Raw genomic sequence first — 11,137 nt, 5'->3', positions numbered from 1 at the left:
TTATTGATTGTTTAATTCATTTTTTTGGTTTGGTATCAGAAAAAAATAAAAGAACAAAAATGAAAAAATTTCATTTTTTTCCCCATTTTTTGAATATATCGATTCGACCGACCCAAAAAACAGCCAATTCAATCATGGTTTTTTGTCATAAGAAAGAATTTCATATGTATGGCAACATTTGGCTGGAAAAAATTCCAAGGAAAAAATGAGAATTTCGACAAACAGATTTTCCGCCTTATGAACTAAAAAATAATTACACTTGTACTTTTAATTTCAAAAAAGAAAATCATTTCAATTTCAAAATTGGAAAAAGGGTAACCATAGTAATTTTGTTTAAATCCCGCTTGATATTTTCAGCCTATAAACACAGGTAATCAAAATTTTTATTTATTTTTGAAATTTAATCATTATCGATCTACTAATCGATACTTTTTGTTTTGATAGTTATTCTCAAGCTTCTCTAAGCATTTTAACAATAATTGGAATCAATGTTTTATATTGATTTGATTGAATTGGTTCACTTGATTCCATTATTGTTTTCAATTCTGTTAATGTTGTTGAATCATATTTAGCTTCGCATTTATCCGTATCGGATAAATCTTTACACATTAATTCCATATTTTGACCGATAGCAGCATCAATCACTTCATTAAAATAATCAGCTGAATCACCACCACAACTTTGTTGTATTGAATCGATTAAACATTTACGATAATAATGTGAACCACAACAAGCACCACCTAAACGTAATGGTTTATCCAAATTCGATACACGTTCCATCATAACAATATGTCTATTGACACAATTACGAATCGGTGCCGCCTTCGATTCATCATGAAAACATTGAACATGTTTAGCAAATTCAGCACGTTCACCTGAATCGGCACATCTTTGATTAATACCATTAGCCAAATCAGTGATAACTTTAACCAATACAGCTTTAACCGAACCTTTAGCACATTCTTTTGCATCATCACTTAAACATTTCAGACCTGATTGTGTTTTGCTAATGATCGAAGAAATTTATTTCAATCAATTTGAATTTTTAAAAAAGAAAAACTTACTCGCATAAATCCTGTACTTCTTGATCATTTTTTGGTATCGGAATCCCCGTATTTGTTAGAATATCAAATGAATAAGCACATTCATCCAGCTCTTCAATCGTACGACATGACCAACCATTTTGAATCAAAGCTGATATTACGATTGCCACGATAGTTAGGAATTTCATTTTTTTTATTTTTCAATGTTTGATTTTTGCAAAAAAGAAATTTCGAATTGAATTGAATGACATGCGGATTATCATCATTTTATATAAGCTGGAAAACAAAACACTGTCAAAGAATTTGATTGCAAAATCGATGATTCTGGTTGATTGATTGATTGATTGGATAAACCCAATAATTAAATCACTATTGACCGACAAAAAAAATAAAATAACGAAGAAAAACGAGAACAAAACAAACGAAGAACATTTAATTATCTCAATCATTCGGCTATGATGAATGTCATTTTTCATTTTTCGTTGTTGGTGTCTGGAATCCACCCACCTGATTTTTTTTAAAACAATTTTTCATCGATGGAAATCTTCAATTAAATTTCAATTTTCAATTATAATTATTAATCATCAATCGAACGCAGGCAAACATTTCATCATTTTTTTTCAATCAAAATGTTTTAATTATCATCATCATCATTATTTGTATTTGGATTTGAATTTGGTTGATGATTATGTTGTTGATTTTGATGTTTTGAATATCGTTCCTGTAAACAATTTAATTTATCTTCAAATTTTTTCTCCTGTTCCAATTGTTTTTGACGATAATTTTGAAATATTTGTTCAATATGTTTACGTAAATGATTACTTGATTGACGAAATTGTTCAGCAAAACGATCACATTGTTGCCTAGAATATTCCGGTAATTTTATTGGATTTATTTTCGATAATGATGTTGATGATGAACGATTCAATGCTGGTTGTATTGGAATAATCGATGATGATGATGATGATGATGGTTGTCGTTGTTGTTGTTTTTGTTGTTGATAAGGCGGTGGTGATATCGGTGGTGATGACGGTGATTTTACCGATGGGATTGGTGGTGATTGAATTTTTGTTGTTGTTGTTTTTGTAAACAATTCGATTGCAATTTGTGGTAAATTTGTTGGCATTCGACGACCAATTATTGATGGTGTTGGTGGTTCTAATATTTCATCAATCATCCATTTGAACATAATTTCACGAATTGTATTATCATTTCCCAATATATTTGGATTTTGATTAATATTTGGATTATTATCATCATTATCATGATCAATAAGCATATCATTCACTTTTGAATGATCCAACGGGTCATTGATCATTGTTTTTGCTCCAATTATGGCAGCTGCATTTGTTTTTGCTCCTTTCGGAAATGGTCGTTGTATTGTTGTCCAATCATATTCAACATTATCATTGTCATCATCATCATCATCATCATCATTATCATCCTCGAATATTGTACGATTGAGAATTTCATCATCCAATATATCCATCCATAATGGTAATCGTCTTCTTCGTCGATCATTTCTTTTCATTCTTTCTCGTCGCCGTTGTTGTTGTTGTTGATTATCATTATTTGACGAAGAAGACATTTTTTTCTAAAAAACTAAATCGATTTTGATTTGATCAAAGCACACACAAACTTTTCATTCAATTTTTTTTATTCAAAATCAAAAAATATTTATTTATTTTTATAAACTTTTTTTAATTCAATTTAATTAAAATTAAAATAAAATAATTCATTCACATTCACATATCAAATAAGAAATAGAATCATTTTTTTTTGTAAAAACTTCATAAAATAATTAGAATTCATGAAAAAATAGAAAAATTAAATTTGAATACAAAAACATGCAAATTGATTTTTTTCGTTGTTTGATTTTAAAATAATAATAATCACAAAAATGGATCCATTTCTGACCAATTTCGTCCTGTAGATAATTTTACTGGCAATACAACACGTAAACAATCACCAACCATTTCCATTTGTTGTTTTAAAAATAAACCAAATTCTTTACATTGATCGATTCGTACCTGATACATCAGTTCATCATACATTTGTAATACAAAACATGCATCAAATTTTCGTTCAACAATTTGTTTTTGTACGGAAATCATTGCCATTTTAATAATATCAGCTGCTGATCCTTGAATTTTTGTATTTACTGCTTGTCGACTGGCACGTGATGATTCATCTAATTTTGGTGAACGAATTAATGGCAATTGTCGACGACGACCAGCAATAGTTTCAACAAATAAATTTTGACGACAATTATCAATAGTTTTATTAATAAATTCTTGTAAACGATTATAACGATCAAAAAATGATTGTTTATATTCACTAGCTTCATTCGATGTAATATCCAATTTTTGTGCTAATGATTCATCACCCATACCATAAACGATACCATAACATATTTGTTTAGCTTGTTGCCGGGTTTCATAATCAACTTGTTCGATCGGAATTTGTTTCCAATCGGCGGCAATCGATTTAAATACATCTACAGCCAAATTATTCAATACATTTAAAAGATTTTTATCTTTAGAAAAATGTGCCAAAATACGCAATTCTAATTGACAATAATCAGCTGTTATTAATTGATAATTATCTGGGGATTGAACAATTTTTCTTATATGAATTTTTGTTGATCGGGTATTATTATCACCTGTAGAAGTAGTAGGAGTAAAAATAGTCGCATCATTTAAATGTGTTTTAATTTCAAAATCATTATCCAAATTGATAAGATTTGGATCCAACATTGTAATACGACCAGTTGCAGTCCATTCACAACACTGTTTATAAATTAATGAATCATCAGGATCGTCATCTCGACGATAATACCAATGACGATTAATTGCCATTATCGAATTAGTCAAGGCATGATTTAAATGACGCCATTCTATGATCATTGTTGGTAGATTTGAACGATTACCAACAGATTCTTGTAGACGCATTAATGCTATTTTACTTGTACTTGGTTTCCGTGTTACAGGCGTTATTTTCGGCAGTAATGATGATAAACGTTTTGATTTTGAACGTGGACTAGGACTTGCAGCAGTAGTATTGGTAGTCACATTAAAATATGATGATATTAAACCCATTTCTTGTGAATATAATACTTTTCCAACTTGATCTGGACTATTCAGGTTGATTGAACGACCAATTTTTGCAACGATTTTTTGTTCAATTCGTGAAATTAAATCCTGAATTGTATCTTCTAATTCATTCAGATATTTTCGATCAATTTTGGTTGGATTTGATTCCATCATTGTTATACAAATTCTTGAAGGAATTTCAATTCGAAAATAACTTTTCAGAAGATTTTCTTCACGTAACCGCAACAATAAACCATCAATTAAATTGAAAAGAATTAAAATTTTCAGAATAATATCTAAATCTTGAATGCTGGAATCTTTCGAACGATAACGATGAGGATTCGAATTTAATAAAATTTTTCGACGATAATAATTACTAACGTTGTCGAAATAGTCGATATCCGATAACTGATTTGTTCGAGCCAAAACGGGTAAATCTTTTATTCGAATAGAATCAATATTATATGGTGGTGATGATTCTGGATCTAATAACCATTGTGCAATTGTAACATCATACCATTCTAAATGATTTATTAAAAATTTCCATTCAAAATTGAATACTTCATTCAAACATCGACAAGCTTGTTTAACATCATGACATACAAAATGTATGGAACGTTTTGTTGAAGATTTTTGTTGTAAATGTTTAAACCAATTTTGTTGTAAAAATTTCAATGCTTCTTGGCTATCAATATGAAAAATTTGTGTTTGATTCAATTTGGTTACATATAAACTGATTAGATAAAGATCTGGTGAATTTTTTAATCGAAGACCTGTGGATTCATCAGGTGATTCAGTTGATGGTGGTTGCTGTGTTGATAATTTTCGATCACCTGGTTTCAAAACAATCATTGTTCGTCGATGATGTTCACTTGAATCTTTTCGTCGTTCTAAACGAAAATATAATGCCACTATATTTTGATCAGTTTCGGGGAAAATTTTCTGAAGAAAATCCCCACATGATTCCCGATTATCAATTTTAATCAATTCAAAATTATCAACCGTAACATTGGATTCATGTAACGATGGTAGATTATGGATTATTTCATTATGATCATCATCATCATTGTTGGATAATGATTGAAGAAATTTATCCATATCTTCTTTACTATCAACTGATGATGCTGGTGAATTCATTGGTGATGTTTCTTCAGTTGAATCATCATCATCAAAACTAATATCATCTTTATCGTCCAGCCATATTTCATCATCATTATTATCATTTAAAGCCGTAATCCTTTCGTTTCGTACCGTTTCTGATGAATGTGATTCTTTTTCTTCTTGCTTCGGCTGCTTTGAATCTTCTTCTTCTTGCTGCTTCGGATCCTCTTCCTGTTCTAACATTTCCAAAATTTCTAAATCAGCATCTATCGACATTGTTGACATTGATAATGATTTGGATGTCGATGGCTGAGGAATTGTTTCAGAAATTTTTTCCGATTCTTTTTTCGTCAAAATTAATGATAATTCTTCCAATAAAAAATCATCATCATCATCATCGAATAATATCGATGTTTCCGTTGGTTTTGTCGATGTCGATTGAATTTGTTTGGTAACATTCGGTGTCGATGAAGAAATTATCGATGATTTTGAATCGGAATTTGAATCTACAGCAAAAATGAAACAACAACAACAAAAAGGGTAAAAATTTAGAAAATTTATTTTCGAAAAAACAAAAACAAAAAAAACTTGATTAAATGAGAAAATTAATATTTTTTTGCCAAGAATCTAACCTTCTTGAATAATGGGTACTTCTTTAATCATATAATCATTATCATCATGATGGTGATTAATCGATGATAAATCAATATCAGTTTTGATTCGTTTATTATTGTTGGTTGATTCGATCGAATTATCTATCGATTCATTTGATCTTTCCATTTTTGATGGTTCGGTTGATAATGCTGGCTCTTCTTCTTGCTCTTCTGGTTGTTCAGGTTGTTGATCAACAACTAAATTAACAGGTGAATTAACTGTCGAACCACTTTCAATTTCATCTTCAAATGAAATTTTCTGACCAATTTCTTTTTCAGTCAACATTCTTGCTTCTTTAATAATCATTTTTGATAATTCAGTAATCGTTATTGTTTGATCTAATGTTGAAAGAAAAATTTTAACTTCATTTGGATCAACATTACTGCTATCATCTGGTATTAAATCTTTAGATGTTATCAGTGCTAATTCAATATCTTTTGGTTTTAAATTAATCAATGATGATATATCTTCATAACCTTTATTGAATAATTGTCGAGCAATCATTGAATTTACACATGGAAGTCGTACCAAATCGATAAGATCTAATTGAACACCAAATGAAAGACGTGGTTGAAATTCATCAAATAATTTGGCCAATGTTTTCCAATTTAAACGTTGACAAAATGTTGATAACATTCCAGCAAATGTTGATGCTTGTTGTTGTAAAGATTGCAGAGTTCCTTTATCAAGATTATATTTTTGTTGTACTTTCCACATTGGTATTTCTTCAATCAAATCAAATAAAGCTAGACTTGCATAAAATCGACGATGAATTAATGATTCATTCGATGTTGTTTGCTTCATCAAACCAGACATTGATACTTGTATACAAAGAAAATGTTCACTTATACCAATCATTTGTGAAATGAATTTTGTATTTTTATCCCAACGTTCATAAAGATTTAAATAATGACGCCAATCAATATCAGGCAATTGGTTAACAATATAAACAGGTGTTGTTTGATAAACCAGATGTAAATCAGTTAATAATGATAATTTCGTTCGAAAACGTTTCAGTTCTTCATAAATAAATTGACCATCTGTAGGTGAAACACCTGAACTAATAACAGCACGTCCAAGATCAGTACAAACAATTCTTGAATCACCATTATCCGGTGATTCAATATAAATAAATTCAAATTGTTTCAATCGATCCAATACCAATCGTATTGATTCATTGATTATTTCTTCATTTTCTTCTGTTTGTGATTGTTGTTGTTGTTGAGATCCAAATAAATTCAATGGACAATTTCGGAAAAAAGTACAGCCAAGATAACCACTAATATCACTAATATTTTTAACCATTTCATTTGCAATAACTTCCAATACGGCACGTAAAAGTTGATCATTTATGATTGGTTGCCATTGCGATTTTTTCGTAATATTTTGATCACTATTAGTAGATGATGTCGAACATGATGTATTCGTTTTATTATTATTATTGGATTTCTTCACAGTAACAAGATTTGATTTAATTGGTAGAATTTCAGCGGATAAAAGACGACGTGCTAAACGTATATCTTTATCCGAACAAAATAGAAAACTTTCGCCTAATATATCGATACCTTTACGTCCAGCACGACCAATCATTTGACGATAATTACCAACAGGTAACAGGTTGTTTGCATAATCAAACGGTGATGTTATCATTACACGACGGGCTGGTAAATTAACACCAGCTGATAATGTTGTTGTACAACAAAGTATTCTTAGTGTTCCATCACGAAAACCTTGTTCAACCGTTCCACGTTCTTCCATTGTCATGCCAGCATGATGAAATGCACAACCAAATCTCAGAACACGTTCCAGATTTGGATCAAAACCACCTGATGATGATGATGATGTGGATCGTTTTAATGTTTCAATTAATGAAACTAAACGTTTATATGAAAGAATTTGATCAGAATGAATACGTTCACGAATAAAACTTTCAAAATCATTTTGCGGAATTCTTTCTTTTTGTCCAATATTAAATATATTTGCTGCAATTGTTTTAGCCATTGATTCACACATTGAACGTGTTGGGCAAAATATTAACGTAGAAAAACCTTGTGCTAATGTTTCAATTGCCAAATAGATTAGTGAATGTGACATTGTTGTTGTTGATAATTTTAATTGATTCAAATCGATTGTTTTCAATGGTTGACATTCAATTTCTTGGCGATTATTACCACCAAGACTCGCAATGGCTGTCGATGCACATGAATTGAATTGAGTGTCAGCCAGATTTTGATTTTGATTTGATGAAATTTTAAGAATTTCATTACCAACAACTACATGTTCATCCAATGGAACTGGACGATAATCGGTGATAAATAATTCTGCATTTAACCATTTTGCAATATCATTCAAATTTGGTATCGTTGCTGACATTCCAACAATTTGCAGTTGATGAAGATCAATATTATCATCAGCATTACAGGCCAATGGATTCGATTTCATATGCATCAATTTGGACAGTAATAATTCTAAAATATAACCTCTTGATTGATCGCCAATCATATGCAATTCATCAACAATAATTAAACCAATATCTGAGATTGTTCTTTCTTCAATCAATCGATTAATCATATTATTGGCTTTTTCTATAGTACAAACAGCAGCATCAACACGTTTCAGACCACCACGTGGATTTGTTTGGCCAGCAAATGAATCGATTCGTAATCCAAGACGACGAAATACTTGTTTTAAATTCTGTACTTTTTCCATTGATATCGATACAAATGGTAATATGATTATGGCTTTTTTTCGTCGATCCAACAAAGTTTTGAATAATAAAATATCGCTAACCATTGTTTTACCTGCACTTGTTGGTGCAGAATATACAAGGTTTTTTTGTTGTTCCAATACACCTGGTAGTTGAAGACAATCGATTTGCCAATCAAAAAATCGGCTAATACCTTTACGGGCATAATATTGTATGATTGGTTCGGATAGACCCCAATTTCGTAATTGATTTTTATCAATTGGAATATGGCCATTTTGTGTTGTTTCATCCAGCTGTTTTAACGATATGTTTGATTGATTTTTTTGTTGCCAAAATAGACGACCATTTTTCATCTTAGACGTCGATGTCGATGACGATGACAATGATGATCGTCGAATAGATTTGGTTTTAGTTTTCATTGATGGTGGTGGTAGGGTTAACAATGATTATAATAATACAATAAAATTCATGCACATAACAACAAAAATATGGATTTTCGTCAATTCGGCGATAGAATCGGGAATGTAAAAGTTAAATTTGTTTCATTTGTTTTGTTTTTTTTTGAAATTTTCTCAACTTTCAGAAATCTTCGAATCGAACATTTTCAAACGTTGAAAAAAAGCCACATGATAGTGGTAGTGGTAGTGATTTTTTTCGGTCTTTATCAATTATTCTGTTTACTACTACCTTTCGAACATTTTATTGACATTCGAATGGTATTGTTCATAAAGAACGTTTTTTTTGAAAAAATTTTAATTTTAAATTTTTTTTTTAATAATTTTTATTTTTCTTTAAAAAATTTTGTAATTCATCAAGTATTGTAAGACTGAATTGGTTTATCATTTAATAATAATGGTATGTTCACCTTGTTGTTGTTGTTGCTGCTGCTGTTTGTTGATGATTGTGGTTGCTGTTGTTGATTTTCCAGATCTGTTTGTCGTTGTTGTTGAGAATTTGGTGATAATGCTTGAGTATCATTCAAAATAATATCATTTGAATCATTTTGAAGTAATTTTTTATATGTTAAATTCATCAAAATTGCACCGATAGGTGCTGTCAATAGAATTGATAAAGCGGCTAATGTCAAAACTATTTGTGCTCGACGTTTATCTTCGGTATTTTGAGCTAAATCCATAGCGATTGGTGCCATTGCTGCTTGAATTGTTGCTTTCGGCAGCCATGCTATGGCCATAAATAAACGTTCATTTCGATCAAATTGACCACCAAATGTAACTGCAAAAGCAACAATCATACGAACAATAACGGCAAACACGATGATTAAGATACCGCTTAATAATATTGAAATATCCAATTGTCTTAGACGAACATTAAAACCAATTAAACTGAATAAGAAATTTTCAAATATCAACCATAATATTCGCAATGATTCACGACTAAATTTACCCAAATTATTTTCACGCCAACGAATTGATGCAATAAATGGTGCAGTTAAAATGGCAATTGGTCCCATTGATTTAAAATTTCCTTTTTGTGAACCAAACCAAATGAATAATGATGTTGTTGCAAGTAAAACAAATCGATGAATTTCATAGTGATTTTTTTTATTTTTGTGATTTGCTGTTCTTGAAGAATTTTTTATCAATCGACTATCATGATGTGCCGGTATATACCATAATATTATACCAATAATAATACCATAAATAATACCGGTAATTGCTTCCAAAGGACCACGTGATATTGTCAATACCGTTTGTACTAAATGATCACTATCACGTTCTTCATTTGAATTGGGAAAAGCAAAACTAAGACAAACACTTATGGCTGTTATAGCAAAAACATTATCCACCGAAGTTGATGCAATCAATAATGTTGGTATACCACGTTTGGTACCATAATTTTTTTCCTGTACATCAACCATACTGGGGACAACAACAGCCGGTGATACTGAACCAATAACAAAACCAATAATTAATGACCAACTTAGATTAAAACTAAAACAAATCCATGTAAGTAATCCTATGATTAATGATTCAATAATTGATGGTATTAATGATAATCTAGCCAAAATTATTGATAAACGACGTATAGCTTTTGGATCCAAATTTAAACCAGCACGTAATAAAATAATAATCAATGCTAATGAACGAATTGTTGATGATAATTTTGTATCCAATTCTACCCGATCATTGAAATTACCATATAAAAAACCAGCAACCAACATACCAAATAATGGTGGTAAACCAATACGTTCGGATAATAAACCCAAAAAATGGGCACCAATAAATAAAATGATCAGATGAAATAGATTACCATTTGGTGGTAGTGATTCATGTGGAAATATCACCAATAAATTTAAAAATATCATTAATATTGATAATAATTTCCATATAAATAATGAACAATGTTTATTTATAAATTCCATCAACAACATTTTGACTCTGTGTGTTTGTAATTTTTTAAAAAATTTTCAGAATTTAAACCAAGAAAAAAATTAATGAAAACATTCAATTAAAACAACAACAACAAAACTTTGTTCGATTCTTAATGTACGTAATTATTTATTCAATTATTTCAATTTC

General features: G+C 30.1%; 3 protein-coding genes across 3 annotated transcripts; all 3 read right to left on the bottom strand.

The window, feature by feature from the left end:
* Positions 1–350: 350 nt before the first annotated feature.
* On the bottom strand, positions 351–1,300 carry LOC113794868 (uncharacterized). Its single transcript, XM_027345016.2, has 2 exons — positions 1,065–1,300; positions 351–1,006 (listed from the first exon to the last, which is right to left on the bottom strand). Exons 1-2 carry the CDS (start codon positions 1,229–1,231, stop codon positions 451–453), a joined length of 723 nt encoding a protein of 240 aa, XP_027200817.2. The 5' UTR covers positions 1,232–1,300; the 3' UTR covers positions 351–450.
* Positions 1,301–2,772: 1,472 nt separating this feature from the next.
* Positions 2,773–9,224, bottom strand: LOC142645807 (DNA polymerase theta-like). Its single transcript, XM_075823138.1, has 2 exons — positions 5,869–9,224; positions 2,773–5,742 (listed from the first exon to the last, which is right to left on the bottom strand). The coding sequence occupies exons 1-2, from the start codon at positions 9,014–9,016 to the stop codon at positions 2,936–2,938; spliced, it is 5,955 nt and encodes a 1,984-aa protein (XP_075679253.1). The 5' UTR covers positions 9,017–9,224; the 3' UTR covers positions 2,773–2,935.
* Positions 9,225–9,357: 133 nt separating this feature from the next.
* LOC113794918 (sodium/hydrogen exchanger 9B2-like) lies at positions 9,358–11,129 on the bottom strand. Its single transcript, XM_027345070.2, has one exon. It carries the CDS (start codon positions 10,987–10,989, stop codon positions 9,409–9,411), a length of 1,581 nt encoding a protein of 526 aa, XP_027200871.2. The 5' UTR covers positions 10,990–11,129; the 3' UTR covers positions 9,358–9,408.
* Positions 11,130–11,137: the final 8 nt, after the last annotated feature.

This window comes from Dermatophagoides pteronyssinus, unplaced genomic scaffold, assembly GCF_027571235.1.
Source record: "Dermatophagoides pteronyssinus isolate colony J.1.1.1.1 unplaced genomic scaffold, Derpt_VIB-CSIC_2022.12 sq0024, whole genome shotgun sequence".
NCBI classification, from domain to species: Eukaryota; Metazoa; Arthropoda; class Arachnida; order Sarcoptiformes; family Pyroglyphidae; genus Dermatophagoides; species Dermatophagoides pteronyssinus.
The sequence above is the reverse complement of the archived record's forward strand: the minus strand, read 5'-3'. Positions and strand labels throughout refer to the sequence as shown.

What these genes read in the sequence shown, in the direction of transcription:
- LOC113794868 (XM_027345016.2), bottom strand. Translation starts at nt 1,231, where the DNA reads ATGAAATTCCTAACTATCGTGGCAATCGTAATATCAGCTTTGATTCAA. An exon ending in GAAGTACAGGATTTATGCGA is followed by an intron (nt 1,007 to 1,064) that starts GTAAGTTTTTCT and finishes TTCGATCATTAG; the next exon opens with CAAAACACAATCAGGTCTGA.
- LOC142645807 (XM_075823138.1), bottom strand. Translation starts at nt 9,016, where the DNA reads ATGAAAACTAAAACCAAATCTATTCGACGATCATCATTGTCATCGTCA. An exon ending in AGTACCCATTATTCAAGAAG is followed by an intron (nt 5,743 to 5,868) that starts GTTAGATTCTTG and finishes TTTTTGCTGTAG; the next exon opens with ATTCAAATTCCGATTCAAAA.
- LOC113794918 (XM_027345070.2), bottom strand. Translation starts at nt 10,989, where the DNA reads ATGTTGTTGATGGAATTTATAAATAAACATTGTTCATTATTTATATGG.